Source organism: Procambarus clarkii, chromosome 25 (assembly GCF_040958095.1).
Source record: "Procambarus clarkii isolate CNS0578487 chromosome 25, FALCON_Pclarkii_2.0, whole genome shotgun sequence".
Lineage (NCBI taxonomy): Eukaryota > Metazoa > Arthropoda > Malacostraca > Decapoda > Cambaridae > Procambarus > Procambarus clarkii.
Window position 1 is genome coordinate 4753116 of NC_091174.1, and position 21383 is coordinate 4774498.

The window sequence follows — 21383 nt, forward strand, 5'->3', positions numbered from 1 at the left end:
GACAACCCACCCCGGGGGCCCGACCGACAACCCACCCCGGGGGCCCGACCGACAACCCACCCCGGGGGCCCGACCGACAACCCACCCCGGGGGCCCGACCGACAACCCACCCCGGGGGCCCGACCGACAACCCACCCCGGGGGCCCGACCGACAACCCACCCCGGGGGCCCGACCGACAACCCACCCCGGGGGCCCGACCGACAACCCACCCCGGGGGCCCGACCGACAACCCACCCCGGGGGCCCGACAGAGAACCCACTTGGGGCCCGACAGAGAACCCACTTGGGGCCCGACAGAGAACCCACTTGGGGCCCGACAGAGAACCCACTTGGGGCCCGACAGAGAACCCACTTGGAGGCCGACAGAGAACCCACTTGGAGGCCGACAGAGAACTCACCCCGCGCCCAACCTTTCATGGAGAAAATTGAACACCAGGCGACAAAAATAATTGCAGAATGAGGTCTAGTTTCATACCATGAACGGTTGAGGGTCACAGGGCTAACAACACTGCAAACTAGGCATGCCAGGATGGATCTCACCGAAACTATTAAAATATCGACTTGAATCGACTTGAGAATGGTCCAGGACGGACCGAAACTCGTCGTCCCTTCAACTTCTAGTGTGTGGTCTGGTCAACATACTTCAGCCACGTTATTGTGACTCATCGCCTGCCTATTAAAATATTGAACAGTTTCGAAGATATGGATCCAGAGAACAACTTCAAAAGGTCAGATGGAACACAAACAAGGAACAACGGTTTCAAGTCCAACAAGCCGCAGTGTAGGACTGAAAACATAAGCTATATTTTCACCCACAGGGTTATAAACCCATGGAACCGCCTATCTGCTAAAGCAGTAAATAACATAACACTTGAATTGTAAAATCCTATTTGAAAAAAAAATCTGAACAAATGGGGGACCTGATCTGCTACCAGAAATTTTAGCCAAATATCCCCAGTCTGCTAACTGTAGGTAGTAACCGAGTGATTGTAACCTATCCACCGCTGCCCACTGGATGGGGGGCGGTGTGCAGGACAAACGTAAATTGTGACACTAGCTCTCCACATATGTCAGGTGCTTAATTTAGAACCTGTACTTGAGGTACTTGTACGAAACCCCATTATATTATATAATTCTATATACTGTGTATATATAAGATATAAATATGTCACAAAGAATTATCACTCTTACCTGGAGCAATGTTGTTGATGTCGGAAATCAGCGGTACATGTTGTCGCGTTGGCGGCACCGACAGTACTGAGCGCCTGAGCCTTCAACGACCAGCCGCCGTTTGAACGCCATTTTGAAATTCCAGGCGTACTACCCGAAAAGTGCGTAAACTAGTATTTGCGTGCATTATAGGCCATTCCAAGAAACCTTATTGCTATGAATATCTTGTTATCTATCAAACGAATTATTTATGTTAATATTTTTAGCACATATGTTAAATTAGGCCATTTTTCATTTAGAGGGGGTATATATATATAATAATAATAATAATAATAATAATAATAATTTTTATTTAGGTAAAGGTACATACATAAAGAGATTTTACAAAGTTTGTTGGCTTATATATAGCTATTTACATTTTAAGTTTGAAAAATTACCGTACAAAATTGAATGCAAAGATAAGATTTATTTATACAACCCTGTTTGGAAATTAACTCCTTTTACAATGAAATAAGACGCAAATAAGAACCTCAATTGTGTAGCGAATTTATGCATTTTGTTTTGATTAAAAGCTTAGGTAGTACAATGTACTACTTCTACTACTAATACCATATTATATATGAGGGGCTACTAAATAAAATTAAAGCACAAGCATGTTCACCTAATATCATTAGCTGACAGGTGAAATAATATGAAAGTCGGAAACTATTTGATTCTCTCTTAGAATTTCTACTAATCCTTTCTTTCGTCGAGACCAATATATGTCAGTGACCTCTCAGATAAATTTCATTTGCAGAAATCAAATTATTCAGACCGTTTCAAAGAAAACGAGTTAGATATACTTTTATATTTTACCTGAATTTACCCGAGTCTGCAGTTTAATGCTGATAAATGTAAAGTTCTGAGGCTAGGTAATGATGATAGAGTTGCAAGATACTGTACGAGCTTGATGGTGTTGAGATTGCGAAGTCGGATTGCGAAAGGGATGTGGGAGATATGATTAGTAAGAATTTAAAACAAAATGATCAATGCCTGAATGTTCGTAATAAGGCAAATAGGACACTGGGATTTATTAATCGAAGCGTTAGTAACAAGACACCTGATTCCTAAGCCTACTGGGCTCTATCATATCTACATTTAAAACTGTGTATGGAGTCAGCCTCCACTACATCACTGCCTAATGCATTCCTTCTGTTAACTACTCTGACACTGAATTTGGGTTGGAGGTTGTCCTTGTGTGTGAACAATTCAATTTCTTCCTTTATTATGCACCCCATACCCATTGTGTGTGAACACAGGTTTAATAGGTTTGACCTATTAAACTCTGCAACTCTTAATATAGAGCATGACAGTCACACGTTGGTGGCATACATATAAATTTATTAATATAGTTTTAGTTTTGTTTAGTTTATTTATTATGCACCCCATACCCATTCTGTGGACGGTAGTGGGCAGGGTTACAGAGGCACATAATGGGCTCAGGGGACTGAACCCCACAATTCATTTAGCTAAGCAACTTACAGTTTTAATGAGCTAGTAATATATATATATATACAGTATATAAAAAAATCACCGGCGATGCGCTTCCCTCTACTCGCCTGTGCGACATTCCACCAGCTGACCAACCAAACAAACAGACGACATTTGGAGCGGCTGCGGGATGACAAGCAAGCATTAGTTGCAGGATACTTGGTCAGGTAGTGTAGAGGGCATCAAGACGCTGGGCTTCAGACCTGCCACCTGTTGAGGGTGGTATGAGGCCAGGTGGTACCTGTAACGGCGGCTGGCTGTACGGTACGGTCCCTCTGGCTGTACCGTACGGCCCCTCTGGCTGTACCGTACGGCCCCGCTGGCCGTACGGTACGGCCCCGCATCCTAACATATCCTAATTTAATCTATCCTAATCTAATCGATCCTAACATCCTAATCTAATCTTTCCTAACATATCCTAATTTAATCTAATCTATCCTATTCCAGTCTATTCTAATATAATCTATTCTATCCTAATCTAATCTATTCTATCCTAATCTAATCTATTTTATCCTAACATATCTATCCATAACATGAGTACTTTTTCACCCATAGGGTTGTAAACCCGTGAAACTGCCTACCCACTGAAGCTGTAAATGCCAAAACTGCTGGGTTTTAAAATACAGCTGGAAAACATCAGGGCAAATGAAGGGGACCTTTGACAAGCCCCTGGTTTCCTGTCCTCATCAAGACTACTAGTATTAGTGGCCCTCGGGTAAATTCAGGTAAATTTCCTAGTCAATTCTATCCTAACATATCCTAATTTAATTTATTCTATCCTAACATATCCTAATCAAATATGTCTTCAAACCCAACTCTTGTTTCTCATTTGTGTTTATTAGATACCTGGTACTTTTTGTGTGAGGTGTGTAACATCATTCTGATATACAAAATTACAGGTGCGTGCATCCAGGAATCTTTGTGGATATTACTGGAATAGGAAGTCTATTAGATTTATTGATGTTCCCGCTATGCCAATGACTGACTTTCCTGAGAATGCAACCCTTAGCAGTGGCCTAACTCATAGGTGTCTATTAATTCCTGTTTGAAGAGGTGTATGGGATGTAAGGAAATGTGGTCGTCATATCCTGCCCAAGAATCAAAACTTGAGGTCCCTTGATTGTGAGCCCATTAATCTAGAACTTTCAGTAATTGATAATTGTGTAACTGGCATATCCATACTGTTTATTGATGAAGAAGTGATAATTTGTTCCTTATCTGACCAATAATCATGAGCTTGCACAAACTCCTTGTCAAACTGACAAATGTTTAAGGACTTCACACAGTACTAAAACTTCATGAGTACATGCATATAGAATATATTGTCAGGAAGAAACCTATACTGGGTTACTATGAATCTTTATTACTCTTCATTGCTATTGTATAATAATTTTATACACAATAATGTAACTTGCTACTATACATTAATTTGAACTGTGCTTACATTTGGTGTACAACAATTAGTGTCTAAGACTTGTGGTGCAGTTTTTAACACTTCTTCAATAGTACCCTGAAAATAGTTTGAATACAGTATTTGCTAGTAAAAATTAATAAGCTTTATTTTGCATGGAATTTTGTACAATGGAAACTTATTATGTGACTTTACAATTTTTCAGTTTCCCATCCATAGTCCACCACAACAACACCCCATTATCGAAGAGTGAACTCTGGCTTCTCAATACTTTATACTGATTACACAAATAGATTTGTGAACCTCTGGAGGAGATCTGTCTCCTGGCCTATTCTGATAACACACAGAAAGTTACTGGTTCAAAAGAGATAAAATGGAGGATGACTTGGAGTACTACATAACCTTCCCAACACCCACCCCAAAGGAGATACATAAGCAAACTGATGCAGGGTCTGTACTTCCACTATTTCAGTTTTATTTATTGTCAATAGGATTTATAAATCTGTATAAATAAATAATGCACAATTATTACCACAGCAGCATTACTCAGTCACTTTTGCACAAGTGCAGCATCAATGTCTAGTTGTAACTTTATGTATGACCTTCAATATGCATCGTTTATACCTGTCTCAAAGTTTAATTATTCTATTTTTAAGCCATACATATTCAGAATAGTTTTTTGTATTCTGTATGCTTACTCATCATCAATGTAAATTTATTCTTACTGCTGTACATTTGTTCAACCCAGAGTCAACACATTGCTTATAATAATCAATAATTGCAAATAGTTTGTAAATCTCATTCTATATGATTAAAGGAAGCCAACAAATTATACTGTATACATACTAAAAATTTATCAACCTCTTCAGCTTCCAAAATTATGCAAAACAGATCCAACCTGTTATAGCTACTGTTTAACCTAAGTTGGATTACATTAGATATATTCAATTGATTTTCAGATCACATCTTTATAAGTTTTTTTTCAGATCACATCTTTATAAGTTTTTATTATTAACATTTATTTGTAGTTAATGTTTGGTCATAAAACTAGCATGCAACATTAGAACAAATTTTCACAATTGGTCATGATGTAATTGGATGTTAATTCCCAGTACATAATTTTTTAAATGTAATTATCATAGCATTACCCAAATCGTCTCTTTAAAAAATTTAATTAATCTTTTACATATAAATGTTGTGAGTATAATCTGATATACTGTACACGGTTTTCAATAATTACCCAGCAGCATGTAACACGATGTACTGAACGGGGTGAGAATAGCTTGAGCTACCTCATCCCTTTGTGTGTATTTTACCTCAATAAACTTATTTCAATTTCAATATAACTTTTCTGTATGAAAATATTTCTACAGGGATAACAATGAAGATGATTTTGTGTTTATCAATGGAGCAAATGGGGAGAAGGAACCAGTGGTGTTTCTCTTAGGCTGGCTGGGTGCTCAAGGACCACCACTTGGCAAAGTACTGCAGTATATATAATCAAAAAGGGCTGAGTATCTGTTCGGCCCTTTTTTTTCTATATCTTGGTTGAAGCCTGAACAAATGTGTGTATGTAATTACTTAACTGTAATTACTTAAGTATAGTTACTGAATGTCTTCCCTATAATCTTTATTTGTTATATGACATTTTGAAGCTCTTGTTACTTTTAGTATACAATACATTATTTAAATTATACCATACATATGCTACTATGTATGCAATAAAGTATTTACCCACATTTTTCTGCACAAATGTTAGCTTGAATTTATATCCACTTGCACTCAATGTTACAGATTTCAGAATTCGTCCTTAACAGTTTTGCCAGTTGCTGTTACAATTTTGTAGATAGAGATCATATCACTTCTTTTTCTTCTGCTCACTAGCTTTGACATTTCTAATGCCTCCTATTTCTCCTCAAAGCCTCTTACATCTTACAGCCTAATGGCCCAGTTGACGTTAAGTAGGACCTCTTTACACCTTTACTAGTTTATTAATGTGCCTTTCGATATATGGTCACCACACAACTGCTGCATATTCTAGTTAAGGTCTCATGAATACTGTGAACAGATGTGTTAGTATTTCTCAGTCCATGAATGTAAATATAATTCTGAAATTGGTCAGAGCTATGTTTTACACACACCCTGATACTGCCGTGCATTCTAGCCATCCACAATTCTGTTTAAAAATAGAAACTTTCTGATATGTGTATTTTTAATTTTAAGTAATTTTCCTCTGATTCACTAGAGCAGGATCCTTCAAACGCACAATGTAATGGTCTCTATTGTTACTTTGTTACAACTTATTACAAAGTTGTTACATCTTGTTATAAACGTTTTTGTGTTAGAAAGTTGTTACAACTAGTTAGATAGTTGTTAGAACTTGTTAGAAGATGTTAAAACTTGTTCAAATGTTGTAGCAATGTCATAGTTTCGTTGTGTGTTTGGCGAGGAGTGATAAAACTCTTGTTTATCCATATTTTCTTGTCCCCTTGATGCAAATTTAATTGCAATTACACTTCTGATATTACAGTATAGCCACTACTGTTAAACTACATGCTTGTTTTTTCAACAGATGTATTACAATCCGGTACACCTCCCCAGTGTCATATCTCATTGCAAGACCAAGAACGAGACTCCCCATTGCTCATAAACTTCTTGGCTTACTTAGAGACATGAGTTTGGATGATCATCCAGTTTTCTTCCATATGTTCAGTAACAATGGGTCACTTCTTTATTATGCTTTTACTCAGGCTTTAGCAGAGCCTGATTCTCCTAATATCATGGTAAAAGGCATAATTTTTGACAGTACTCCTGCTCCTCGGCGATTTTATTCAGGTATGAGAACTTTTCAGCTGTGTAATATGAATTATATTAATCAGTTTATAACTTTTAAGCAAGCTTAATAACAAATTGGTCTGGATTTAAACAATCTTTTTAGATTTCAATAAACTTAAACCATATTACATATTAATATTGTAAATACAATGTCATTTTTACTATATAAGAGTTGGAGTCACTACTTCTCCATTGTAGGGGTGCGTGCTATGTATGAAGCAACGCCAGGACCTATATGGAAGAAACTCTGTGCATCACTGGGAATGGCATTCTACATTTTAAGTTATGGGCTTCTCTCTGTTTTGTGGACCATTATCTCCGGTAAACTTCCTAAGCATCCTCCCTGGGCTTTGGTTGAGGTAATTTGTATTTTTGTGACGTGTAATAAATATTTATAGACTGCAAATCATCATTACCCCATTCCTACTTTTATGAGGTGAGGAGCTATCGGCTTGGAAATAATTAGGGGAAACGATATTGAAAATTAAGTTTTCAATATCGTTGAAAATACTTTAGATAATATTAAAATATCTTAATATAAGATACTTTATGAGTATCAAAGGCAATAAGAGAAAAGTTGTTTATGTATGCTAATGTAATCAAATATGTACAATTATAATACTGTATTTGCAAAATGTAGTTTAGCTAAGAAAGTTTGAGTTCTATTGACATGTTGCTTATTGTCCATTCTTGTTATTGTAACATGGTAAAGTGAAGATCACATATTAAGTCTTTATAATTTAAATGATTTGCCAAGAAGAAATTCTATAAATTTGTTGCCTTTCAGGATGTTGCTCGATGCCCACAGCTATTTTTATACTCTCAAGCTGACAAATTAATTAGTTCTGATGATGTTGAGTTTTTCATCACGGAGCGGCAGAAACTAGGGGTCCCTGTTGTTGCGAAGTGTTGGACTGATTCTCCTCATGTTCAACATTACAGGTAGGCACTGCTTCTCCCCATATTCAACATTATAAGTAGGAACTCCTCCTCTCCATGTTCAGCATTATAGGTAGGAGTTGGTTTTCACAAACAAGATAAAGAATTACTTCTGCTTCTTTATAGATATTACTTTTTGTTTGTTATTACCTGATGTCTTTTATACTGGGTCATTACTGTCAGCAATGACTGCCATTCATTTCACTATTTTCCTTTTCATCAACCAAAACCCCATATCAGTGATAAAGGTACTCCGGCTTTATTCTGACAACAACTGATTCTCTAAATCTATTTCCATCATTTCTTATAAATGATGTAATATGTAGGAGGAATCTTTTGTTTGTTTTGAAAACAAAATTTTGCAGAAATTCATTAATGTTTTGCAAATGTTTGCCTCTCTCAACTGCTCTCTAGTCGTCTCATGTACCTCCCTCATCTCCTCTTTAATTATCTCATGCCTTCCTTATCTCCTCTCTAATTATCTCTTGTGCCACCCCTCATCTATTTCCTGTACATCCCTCATCTCCTATCTGATCATTTATTGTGCACCTCAACTTCCCCCCCCCCCCCCCCCACCTGTTCATTGCTTCATTGCTAAATGTGAAAGAAAATTTAGAATTTCTTGTGACAAGAAATGTGAACGATGAAAATGATGTTGATGACATATCGGCCACACTCGACATAGGATCACAGGTATATTGTATATTTTTCTCCCTATGGTATAATGTATATCCTTCTCCTTGGGGTATATTATGTATCTTTTTCTCTATGGTATACTATCTTCTTGAGGTTATCTTGAGATGATTTCGGGGCTTAGAGTCCCCGCGGCCTGGTTCTCGACCAGGCCTCCTTTTTGTTACACACCCCCAGGAAGCAGCCCGTAGCAGCTGTCTAACTCCCAGGTACCTATTTACTGCTAGGTGAACAGGTGCATCAGGGTAAAGGGAGCTCTGCCCATTTGTTTCTGCCTCCACCAGGTATCGAACCCGGAACCTCGGGACTACGAATCCGAAGAGCTATCCACTCGGCTGTCAGGCCCCTTAACTACATTTACTTCTCTCAATGATATACAGTATTGACCTCAATGTCAAAATAATTTGGATTGGTTTGACATGTAATACATTCATATTGGGTTCTCTCTCTCTCTTTTAGTATTATATCATTATTATTAGCTCATTCCATGCTTTCATGGGGTAGGGAAATCTTAGCTCGGAGAGCATAGAAGGGCAATATAAGGGAAAGAAGGTTAAAGATCCTCAAAAAGATCACCAACCAATTCATTCAGTTTTCTACATTACAGTACAGTACATAGCAATATATAGCCTCAGCATTATCACTGGGAGAATTTAATGTTGTATACTTATTATAGGCACATAACACTGCAAATATACATATCCTATAGATAAATGAATTTAATGTTTGTCTTCTATACCCTCAGGATGCACCCAGAAGAGTATAGGGAGTCTGTGTATTCTTTCTTGTCATTGTGCCTGAGCAAGGACATGATAGTCGTGGAGCAGCCGACCACCACTGCTGGAGACGTGGGTAAACACAAGAGTGATTAGCCATAGACAAAGTTCTTATCAAATTATGTACAGCACTTTGAGAGTGTAGGGAGAAAATCCTTGTAAATTTGTAGCTTTCCAAATGTACAGATTAAAATAAAAAGGTTACTTGCAAAGTAGATTATCAAAGAAAAAATGAAAAGGATCACAGGTATTTCAGAAAGTAAAGTAACTGAAAAATAAAATATAAATTGCTTTTGAATGCCAACAAAATTATTTGATCTTGCAAAATTTTAATATCTAATTTTTTTTTTTGTTTTTTTGAGATATATACAAGAGTTGTTACATTCTTGTACAGCCACTAGTACGCGTAGCGTTTCGGGCAGGTCCCTGGAATACGATCCCCTGCCGCGAAGAATCATTTTTTCATCCAAGTACACATTTTACTGTTGCGTTAAACAGAGGCTGCAGTTAAGGAATTGCGCCCAGTAAATCCTCCCCGGCCAGGATACGAACCCATGACATAGTGCTCGCGGAACGCCAGGTGAGTGTCTTACCACTACACCACAGAGACTGTCTAATAATGTATCCTTAATATTTTAAACTTTTAGAATAAATCTTGAGAATATTAAAATATGGGGAAATCCAGATGGCCTATTTGGAGTATACAAGGCAGCTCATATTTATACCCAACTAAACTCACTCATGTGATACATCAGTTGGGCAGCAGATTGTTGTCTTTGAAACCTTTCCTATTGTGGCTATCAATAGTACAGTGGTAGAGTTTCTGCCTCAAACTCATAGGGTCGGCTGCTCAAGGCTCCTAGTGGCCAAGTGAGTGAAATGTTTATTTCCACGATAGTGTGTTTAACAACTATTTGTATATAATATATAAGGTGAGGTGAACATTCTGGCCCTCACCACATGTTCAACTATAAATGTTTCTGGCTTCTCAAGGATCCCACTCACTGACACTTGAAATATTTCTATTGTACTTGTTTTACATTTTCTAGGTTATTTTTTGGGTTATAGCTATAAATTGGGTGTCAGAATATTTGCAAATGAATGTTTTAGGAGTGTATATGAAATTAAAGGTGTATTAATGGATTAAGCATGATGGCACTGAATGTACACATGTTCATGGACATATCATTCCTCATTTATTTTTCAGCTTAATTACACTATAAAGGAAAAATATGGCAATGTGTGCAGATATGCCTATATTGCTGTAAAAAGAAAGTAAATATAACTTTCATTGCACAGGCAAAGCAATTATTGTCCTGAGTGATGGGATGGCTGGCTGAGATGATATCTGGTTAGACCATGATACCATAATTTAGTTAGCCCCCCCCCCCCCACCCGATACTTTGATACTGTGGTCTCCCTGATACGTTGATTGGTCCCTTAAAACTTTGGTTGGTCACCTGATACATTGGATGGTTCTATGATTCTTTGGTTGGTTCCCTGATGCTACTTTGGTTAGTTCCATGATAATTTGATTGGTCCAATGATGCTCTGGTTAGATCCTTGATACTTTGGTTCTTTGGTTGGTCCCCTAATACTTTGGTTGGACCCCTTTGGTTGGACCCCTGATAAGCTCTGCACACACTGTGCTCAGTACTTTAAGTGTCTCATCATAATTGAAATTAGAAAGGATAAGCAAGTGATTCTCGGAAGTTCCGAAATCAGATGATGCATGTTAGCGTCATCAGAATGCTCCCTATTTTGTATTCTTTCATACAGTTATATACCTGGTACTTCAGACATGTTTCCCCTTTTTCTTTGATTTTCTTGAGAATGTAAATTAAACATTCTTAATCTCTCTCCAGAAGGAAGGTTTTTAATTTCAGAGAATTAACACTGGCCTCATTCTCTGTTGATGTTAAAATGAAATTATGTGCATTCTGTAGTCTGGTGTTGCAAATTGAACTACATAATTTAAATGGGGCCTAACAAGTGCAAGATAAAGAATAACATCTGATTATATTGCTAAAGATCCCTACTAATCATGGTCCCAGAGTTTTTATGCATTCAGATTTGGCAACTCTAATGTAGTTCAGCTGATGTCCAGTAATGTGTGTTTAAGCCAGAGAAGCCGCCCACTGCCGATCACTTTTTTGACATCTGTACTGTACTCTGGAGAGACAACTGAGAAACCCGCTGGGAAACTCAGGTATACGTAACCTGTCCAGTATTCTGCATTAGCTAGGACATTTACCACAGCTAATAAGCTGATATATAGCTGGTAGACCAAAAATATTGGCAGGATTTAGGCAAGAAAATCAAATTAACTTAATTATTAGAACTTGGATAAATGCTTGAGCAACTAACATGCATAAATATATGGCTGATCTTTTGTCTGTTCTCACTTCCTTCATAAACATTATACTAAATGTTATTTTTATAACATTTTTTTATATGCAGTATATTAAACTATTTCTTGTGTTAAGAGTCAAGAATATCCCATATACTGTACATTGAGAGTATGGTGATCCTACATACATACATACATACATTATTTATATATGTGTATACTGTAAGTATATACACACACAGTATATATTTCAGATTTCCCAGCACATTTCACCAAATCTGAGGTACTTGATGTTTTCGTATTCCAGTGGTCCGTGCACCATGCACACCCCCACACACGGCCCTCGCTCTGTCTACTCAGTCTATGCTTGATCTTCTATACAACTGTTGGTGCGTGTAAAGTCCTTTAGCGTATTTTGATGTAGATTAGTAATCATAAGTGGATTAGCAAGGGTGCAACATGAGTGAGAGCATCATTATTTTCTATGCACTTGACCTGACCTGATGTGGCCGTTGTTCATGGCTGTATGAAGTGTGAATTCTCCTTCTCTGTAGCTAGACTGATATAGCTTCAACCAGATATGTTCCATTGTTAAAGTATTCTGCTGTTCTACTGTAATGTTCTCTTGTTACAACTGATTAAGGGCAGTTGCATCAACAATATACAATTGATTTGTTAAAGGTTACTTGGGACTGAGTCATCAATGAAGATCTTGGCATTTACCACAATGTTAACTTTATTAGGTATTATTATCATTCTTATAATTATATTTTTGTCTTAATTATAAATGCAGCTCTACTTAGTCTAAATGAACACAGTGTGGAGGGAGAGAGAGTGAGTTCTGTACATGCTGTATTTCATGAAATTTCATATAGAAACATATTTGTTTTCTAATTTAATGACTTTGGTGAGTTTTGCATTTAATAGGCCATTGTGCATGCCTTTACTAGTCAATACTGATTGTGATAACATTTTTGTTTAATGGATCACTGTGAATGCTTTTACTAGTCAGTGCTGATTGTGAAAGCATGTTAAGATGATGATAAATGTGTAAAATGCAAAAAAACAAAAACAAAGGTAAATGAGGAAATAGGTGTACCTATATATTTATTTTGGAATTGTCTATAGCCTATTTTATCAATGCTATTTCCCCTTCCCCCTGTTTTTTTTCTCTCTGGGCCGATGCCTCTCCAACCTATGAAGGTGGAAAATTCTTTAAAGATCGTATAAACAAACATGCATACTCAAATTAACTTTCTAATGGCATTCTACATAATTCAATTATGCAGAAACAATATTAACAATAAAATCCATGGCTGAAAGTTGTGCAAAAGTATTAACAACATTTTTCTGCAGGTCTGTGCTAGTTAACAGTCCTATCTGTAGTGTGTGTGTACTCTTTATTATCTGTATGTAACTGCAGAATAGTTTTATAGTGTGTATTCCTGTTTTTCAAGCATTTTTCTTACCAAGTTCAAATAAACCTAAGCTGATGAAACAGTAAACAAAGGTTGAGGTTGACAGCTTGGATAAGTTTGTGATCTTTGCTTTTCATATTTCAGTCATGTGTTTGCACAAAGAAAAAGGGAAGGAAGGGGAAGTGTAAGAAAAAATAACTTTCATTTTATGGTACATTTCTTTGCTATTGATGCAGAATGGCTAAGCACAAGCTAATTAGTTAAGAGGTTTTGTCTTAAAATTTCTTTGGGGGTTTTAATAGTTGTGTTGACTGGCTAGATTTGTTTATACTGTAATTAAAAATAACTTCCATTATATTTTACTAATTATTTTAGAAGTTTACAAAATATATTCCCTCCAGCTGTATGGAAACAGCTTGCATAAAAAATAGTTTTGTGTACAGAATTATTTTTTAATGTTTTGTTATATTCTTGTCTTTATATAATATATTAATGTATGAAGGCACAAAGTTTGCTTAAATATTAAATGTCTGCACAGTCTGAAATGTGTTATTTACCACATTAAAAACCTACACAATATTTTTAGTCTGCATTGCAATAGACACTTTTTGAGTCCCAACTTATTGTATGTTTCACTTAGAATATTTATTTATATCTTCAATCACTACAGTTAACTGCACCATTGTCAGGCTTCTGTACTTGCCATAAAGTAAATGGATAAATTTCAGGGTAGTTGAAGGTGTGAAGGTTAAGGAACCACCGTAGTGGAGGCTGCTGCATCATAATGTTAAATGGAAATTCTTTTCAATGAAGGAGTTTTTATTTTGTAAAAGGGAAACTTAATTCAACTTTAAGTATAGCTGTTGAGGTCCTTATGATTGAAGGAATGAATTATCAGGGGCAAGCACCAAGCCATTACGACTATACCAGTATAGCACTTAGAAGGGATCAGAATAAGGATTTGGGATGGGACGGGGGAAGGAATGTGCCCAACCACTTGGATGGTCGGGGATTGAACGTCGACCTGCACGAAGCAAGATCGACGCTCTACCATCCAGCCCAAGTGGTTGGACTCCTTGTGATTGAATGGTTCCTGATTTGATTTTCCAGAATGAAATATTTTTTGACACCCTGTTGCACTCCTACCTGTTATTAATGACTAAGCAATACCTAAAACATTTGTCACAATGTGCACAAATCATTGAAGTGCACTAGAGATGCAAACTATCACTCTTGAGTCACTCCACTCGTGCACCTTAACCCACTGGATCACAATATACTAATAAATGATTTAACCTGGGATCCTACTGAATCCACTAACTTTCCATATAAAATATGATTTTGCCTCAGTGTCCCAACACGAATTGTACATCAGGAAAAATACTGTATAGTCCTTTATCCCATTCCTTTGTATCTTTGTCTAACTTGTGTTACAGAAAATGGTGAGGGATATATTGCAGCATTGTAGAGGGCACAAAATGCAAGTGTAGACCATGCTAGGCTTATGCAGGGAATCTGCTCTTAAAAAATGTGGGGTGTTATTTGAAGATTTTGCAAAGCTTATCCCGATTTCATGCTGGAAAAGAATGCACGAGAGTGGATGTGAGTGAATAGAACCATTGTCTATATGTTGTTATTTTAGATTCAGCTACTCAGAAAAAAAAAGTTCCAAATAGCATGGGCTATGGTGAGCCCGTAAACATTATCTATACATAATATATTAGCATAGGCTGTAGAGTGGATTAGTGAGTGAAGAATTTTCTCCTTTCTCCAGGTTACTGGAGAAAAACAATATGGAATGAAGACAATTATGTTCATTTTTACCCCATTTTTACTTGGAAAATGAAATATATACAGACAATTACTGTATATAATAGCCTGATTGTTCCCGACCAAATTTCCAAACATGATCTTATGTATTGCATGTAAATATATAAATTTTTCCAGATAAAATAATTTATTATCTTTATTGTCATGCATACAACAGAAATAGAAGCTTTGAAATATATGTTTTACTCCATGAAGCATCAAATACTGAAATTGTTATACAGTTTGATATAGTGAAATATATATTCCTAATTAAAGCTTTAAATCTTTGATATGCATATAATTTGTTATGTACAGTACAGTACAGTATACTTATTCTAAATAGACTACAAATGGTGAGTAACAAATGTTTTTGTTGATGTAAATATATATTTATCATATCTATTCTACTGTAGGCTGTGTTTGACAACATTAAAAGTGGTAAAAAAAGATGCTCTACTTGAACAAGATATTAATAACACTTAGGAAATTTTATAATTGATTAAAGGCAGACATATAAATTAATTGTAATAATTTCTAGCTGTAGGTGCTCAAAGTTATTTTCAATAGCTTAATACATATTGGAAAAAAATTAAATTATAAACAGTATTGCCACACAAATCTATGACGAAGCAAGTATTGTTTGAACAGAAATTTACGACTTAAGTTCTTCGATGCTGGTTTTCTCAGACTAGCTGACTATATTAGATATAAACTAACAAATATAACAAAGGGCAACATTTCAAGCTAACAAAAATTAATTCTGTCCAGACCAACAAACCTTTCGGTACCCAAAGGCAGAATACCTCTAACCAGTCTGTCATCTTCATAAAGGATTCTTCAGCTAAAACAAATACTATATTATATAATTTCTTAACATTAGATGACCTACTAAATCAGTGTTAAGTGTTGTGAAATTTCTTTACAGCAGAACAGTGAAATTTTTGTAATGCAATATAAATTGAAAAATTCAATTAAACCACTTGATTAGATTAAACTGGATGATTGGTAATGAAATGTGAAGAGTGACTGTGATTACAGTATTATTGGAAAAGTTGTTAATAAATGTTCACTGTTCAGAACAAAGTTACACAACCACCTTATTTAGGATAACAAGGTGATTGACAAAAAACCGTGTTCCCATGAATAAGATTAATATGTTTAACAAATAAAATATTATGATGGAAATTTACTGGCATAATAATGTGTACTCTAAAGCATACATTTATCTAGTTGAATATAAATTATGAAAAATGTTTTAACTAAACATACTTTTACTACAAAAAACTACCATACTTTTATGTATTTGGTAACATCTATGAAGGCTTGCAATAAGCTTACATTGTGTAGTTTAATATAACACCTTGAGCAACTCACACCTCTGAACCTAATTTATATATGTACAAGAAGGTACAGTTGGTTATGATATTACAGGTTTTGTGATTAATTGGTACAGTCTCTCAAAGCCACTAACACAGCATTTCAGGCTAATGTATCCAACACCTTTAAATATGACACTTCTACCCAAAATCTGTTAAAAGTTCATCTTACCCAAGGAATTCAATGCGAGAAAATAATAGGGTAAAACTATATCACTTCCATGAAATAATACCTTACATATTTGGAATTTATGAATGCTTGTGCCTTACAGAATTTCAGTACAATGGATTCTAGTAGTTCTTGTGATATTAAGGTTTAAAACATATGTAACTATGTAAGAGAGGGAATTAAAAAAAAAAAATGCCATCATTATAAACAAGCTTTTTATAAAAAATAAAAAATATGTAATTTTTATCAATTTGATATGTTACATTATCATCCAAATTAAAAAAAAAATTCCTGGAGATGTCATGTATGTATTAGTTTTTGTATGTATGTATGTTTTGAAGGATCAGTAAGTATATGTAAGGTAGAGAAGAAAGAGAAAAAACACAAATAATTACAAGGGAAAGAAAATTAAGAATAGGAAAAACAGTGTTTACTTAAAGGGCTTACTTATGGTGGAAATAGTGAAGTGGACATCAAATGGCACTGCTTTGTGATAAAGCATGTCTGGTAAATAATACTGATATGAAATGTCTCGTAAAATTACATTGCATAACAAAATGAGGCCTGTATAGCAAAACATTATTGATGGCTATTAATATATGAATTATTTGCATTTCTTTACAAAGTTAATATACGTCGTACACTATTTCTTTATACTGTAACATATACAGTACTTGCTCTCCAGAATGAAAGATTAAAATTGTTAAGGTAGACCAGATTAACTTCTCACATCTCTAAACTCTATCAACTATTACCCAAATTCCTGTTCAGATTGACAATAGCTTTCTCATTTGACATCCATAGTGTTCTAATGCTTGAAGTTGGAAGCAGATAGAAAGACATTGTTATTCATTGATAAAATGGTGGGTCAATAAACTATACAGTTGTGGAAATAGTTACTAAATGCTCAAGTTAAGTAGAAAACATTATTTTCTCTAAATGACTCAACATGAGCTGAAGATATATAAATACTGGTATTCTGTACTGTCATTTTTAGTGAGGCTTATTGGACCTCTTTTCAAAGCACTTAACTGGAATGGAATACAGTTGATAGAAAAGATATTGAATACTGTATTATGCAGATATAGGCCTGCATTAGTCCCAATAAACATGGTACACATTATCATATCACTTTGGTAACAAAAAAATCCATGCCGAGGTGAAATAAGAAATGATTGAAATAGTTCTGAAATATATATGAGTAAGTCTGTTGCATGGATAATTTTGGTACAATAGATCTATAGCACCAACAAATCTATAGTGCTGAATAACCTTTGTTTCCCATTCCGGGGCTCGATAATCTCAATTCCTATTTTAGATACATTTCAATCTCATGACGTCAGTTGAGAAAAGTATACTTGCTCTGGCACATCTCAGAATACAATGTAATGAGGACGGAGCCCGGTGATTTCAGAGTATTGTAATGAGCACAAGCTGGTGTAATGAGCATGAGTGATTATCATGAACATAGAAAGGTGATGAATGTGTTTGTATTGATTCTGATTGTTGTGTGGTGTCTGTGTTGGTAGAGTTTGTATTTGTTGTGGTTAGTAGTGGTTGAAGTGGTGGTGGTTGAAGTGTAGGTTGTGGCAGAGTTCTGGTTCTGGCTGTAGTAGTGGTGATTTTGGTGTTTCTAGTAGATGTGGTATTTTCTAGTGAATGTACTGTAGTATTTGTAGTTTTGGTTGTGAATATAGAGATTTTAATGTTCATAATGGTTGTGATTACAGATGGTTTTGTTTGTAAGTGTTGGTTGTGGTGGTTGCATTCATAGTGGTTTTAGATATGGTTGTGGTTATAGTGGAGGTTGTAGCTGTAGTGACAGTTGGTATGGTGGTGGTAGAGGTGAGTGAGGTGAAGGTGGAGAGCAAGAGATGACTATACTGTAATGTATAGTGAATATACTGGTGGAGTAAGGGATGCCAAGCATATGTATACAATGTTATTTTTAAATTGATCACAATTTGGCTAGAGCACAAAGTAAATATGTGTAATTATTCAACATAAAATGTAAAACAATTTCAATTAAATTACGGTAGTTGTATTCCAAGATATTTGATCAGAGGCTAGCATCACTTTCACCTGTTGCAGTTACGAAGAATTTGTGACCTATAAAGCTACCTGTATTTTGGTTATAATACAAAATTTACATTTATGATATGATTCTAGAACCTACACAACAAAAGTTTTAATTTTATATCTTTTTAACTGTTTTTGACATACTGTATATTTAAAATCATATAACTGGTTTTGATGCAAAACTAATTTAGATATTATTTGCAAAAGAGAAATGGGAGTATCACCAGGTATCAAGGTATGTTTATGTCAATTCTTGTGCAACTATGCTTATTTGTTTTGGAGATATCGTTCAAAATTTCCCCCTTTATTTGCACCTGCTATTAGGGGGTTTAAGGGCCATTAGGGGCCATTATAAGGGCCGAATTATAACAAGCTACAGGGTTCCTCTTGCACTACCATACAATTATGTTGTAAGTTCAAAGCTGATATGTGATTCATACCATTCTTCAGATATCACATGGACATAATAATACAAGTAATACTGTAGTTATAATAGTAGTGTAAACATTAAAAATATACACTATCAGTACTGGAACATGAATGAAAATATATACCCATCTGCCACATGTAAATAGGAAATGTGCTTCTTGCAAATGTTTCATATTGGGTAAAGATATGTATTTCAAATTAATTTTAGCACAAAAAAAGAAATGATATGTACTTACATCTGGTAATTCTTACACATATCACTTGTAAAAGTAAACCACTCAAATTAGCCTTCTCGTCAGAATTTCTAACACCACACCTCTTCACAAAATTCTCTGGAGGTTCAAGCATTTTTAATGTTTTGATGTACATCAGTCAGCATAATGAATCTTGACAGAGTTCTACAACCATTACTCTGTCGTGTCATCACTCAATAACAAGACGGAATCTGTACTCCCTGCATGATGCTTGCTCTTGAGGCGGGTCTTCTGCTTCTTGCGCTCCTTGGGTCTCACCGATGGGCAGGGGGAGCTGGACGTAGATGCTGGGGAGGTTGAATATGGTGGTGGTGATTCATCTTGAGGCGCCCTTAAGTCTGTTTTGTCACCTGAACCTCCAGCAGTAGTAGTTTCAGGTGTTAGGACTGGTCCACTACTCTTACTAGACCGTCCAGTAGTTCTGTGTATATTTCTCATCACTAAGGACTTCACAGCCCTGGCTGGTGATGAAGGCAATGGTGATGCAAAGGTACTTCCATTCTTGCATGAAGAGGATGCAGTAATCTTTGATTTCCTCATCGTTAAGGTCAAAGATGGGGATCTTCTTTCTTTGAGTGTTGTCATGGAAGTTGGAGTGTCTCTTGAAGAAGAGAAAGTTGATGGGGATGCCTGGGAGAATCTCAAGGGTGTCCTTCGCTCGGAGGCTCCAGAGAAACGCATTCGTTTGGGTCTTGTGAGAGCTCTCCTGCTGCTGGATAAGAGTGACTTAAGGCGGTGCTGACCAGACCGATGCTGGCTCCCACTGCTCTCTGCGGGCAAGAGAGTGAAGACCATTATTATTCTGCTGCAAGTAAGTAAATTATCAGAAAAAAAGTGCTCAGCAGCATGGCTCTAAAACACTATTCGTGCTACAGATAAAAATGAGGTGTACAGTACTGATGTATTTCTCAAGATGTCAATATGGGAGCAGGAGGACATGAAACGTCTCTTAAAACACCACCGTGAGTGTTAACTCTGCCATTCCATAAAATATACCAGCAGTTAAAACCCCTTAAACATTTACATTTCAGGTAGAAGTGTTGCCATAAGACATTCAAATTAGCTAGGGAAATTGCTAAACTAGGTGGTATGCTAGGAGAATAGATTGCAAACCATTTATGGAAGAATGAACAAATAACAGTGGAATGTCTTAAAAGTTAATGGAAGAAAAGGATCATTCTGCCGAATTAAGAGGAATGTGTTACTATAATGTTTTGGGCGTCTCAGAATGGTGTAAACCACTTAGACGAGCGCACCGAGCTACTTTTCCTGGAGGTATACACAAAATAGAGAATATTTTCAGATTAATTAAAAGAAGCTCTGATAAATTACCATAAAATCCGCGAGAACAAAATAAAAAAAAATTACCGGGTATATAGAGAAAGAGAGAAGTTTGTATACATTATATATATACCAGAGTCGTGATATGTCAAATCAGTATCGAATTGATTGGCATAGCTGAAGGCGTGGAAGGGAACGGTTGTGTTGTTGTTATTGTTTTAGATTCAGCTACTCTGAACAAAAGTTTCAAGTAGCACGGGCTATGGTGAGCCCGTAGTGGAGTAAAGAACGGTTAAGGATGTAGTGATTGTGTAGGAACAGTAATTTAAAACCTTTAGGATGGGAGGGTAGTATGGGAGAAGAGGAATAATCAGGTTTCCTCTTGTAGCCGGAAGATAATAATAATAATAATAATAATAATAATAATAATAATAATAATAATAATCATAATAATAATAGTTTATGCAGGTAAAAGTACACACATACAAAATGAGTTACAAGCAAAATGTTGTATTTCTAGACAGAGCTAGTGAAATATAAGCTTAAAGCCACTAATTCGCACAGCGTTTCGGGCAAAAGATGTATTCGTAGGATTGAAAAGTGTATCGTCAATGCATAATTCTTTTCCTTACATAGTTTCAATATTAAGATGTTTGAAGGGGTTGAAATGTGGGAGGACATCAGCCCTCACTGCGTACATTGTACGATAACAAGGAACAGAATCTGTTGGGGGAGGGTTTGAGGACAGCGACGCTAGTGACGTGTCCCGGTAAAAGCCCACGGATCCCAGCGGCGGGCTTTCACTGTATTGAAAAGGGGGAGTACAAGGTATTGCTGTAACAGTGACTGAGAGTGTGCTCGAAG

At 36.1% G+C, this 21383-nt stretch overlaps 2 protein-coding genes and 1 long non-coding RNA gene across 3 annotated transcripts in view; 1 reads left to right on the forward strand and 2 right to left on the reverse strand.

The window, feature by feature from the left end:
* Nucleotides 1-1339, reverse strand: part of LOC123772165 (uncharacterized) — a 20844-nt gene extending 19505 nt beyond the window's left edge. The window contains exon 1 of the long non-coding RNA XR_011229611.1: nucleotides 1192-1339. This is a non-coding gene — a long non-coding RNA (uncharacterized lncRNA). The remainder of the gene's footprint in view (nucleotides 1-1191) is intronic.
* Nucleotides 1-13667, forward strand: part of LOC123756389 (transmembrane protein 53) — a 26942-nt gene extending 13275 nt beyond the window's left edge. Inside the window, 8 exon segments of the mRNA XM_069331195.1 lie at nucleotides 3256-3425; nucleotides 4317-4561; nucleotides 5485-5575; nucleotides 5577-5620; nucleotides 6684-6946; nucleotides 7145-7305; nucleotides 7734-7888; nucleotides 9324-13667. Coding sequence (XP_069187296.1) covers nucleotides 4485-4561; nucleotides 5485-5575; nucleotides 5577-5620; nucleotides 6684-6946; nucleotides 7145-7305; nucleotides 7734-7888; nucleotides 9324-9450 — 918 coding nt within the window. The 5' untranslated portion in view covers nucleotides 3256-3425; nucleotides 4317-4484 and the 3' untranslated portion in view covers nucleotides 9451-13667.
* Nucleotides 13668-15640: 1973 nt separating this feature from the next.
* The window catches only part of LOC123756388 (uncharacterized), a 49059-nt gene continuing 43316 nt past the window's right edge, over nucleotides 15641-21383 (reverse strand). Inside the window, exon 4 of the mRNA XM_045739503.2 lies at nucleotides 15641-20008. Coding sequence (XP_045595459.1) covers nucleotides 19392-20008 — 617 coding nt within the window. The 3' untranslated portion in view covers nucleotides 15641-19391. The remainder of the gene's footprint in view (nucleotides 20009-21383) is intronic.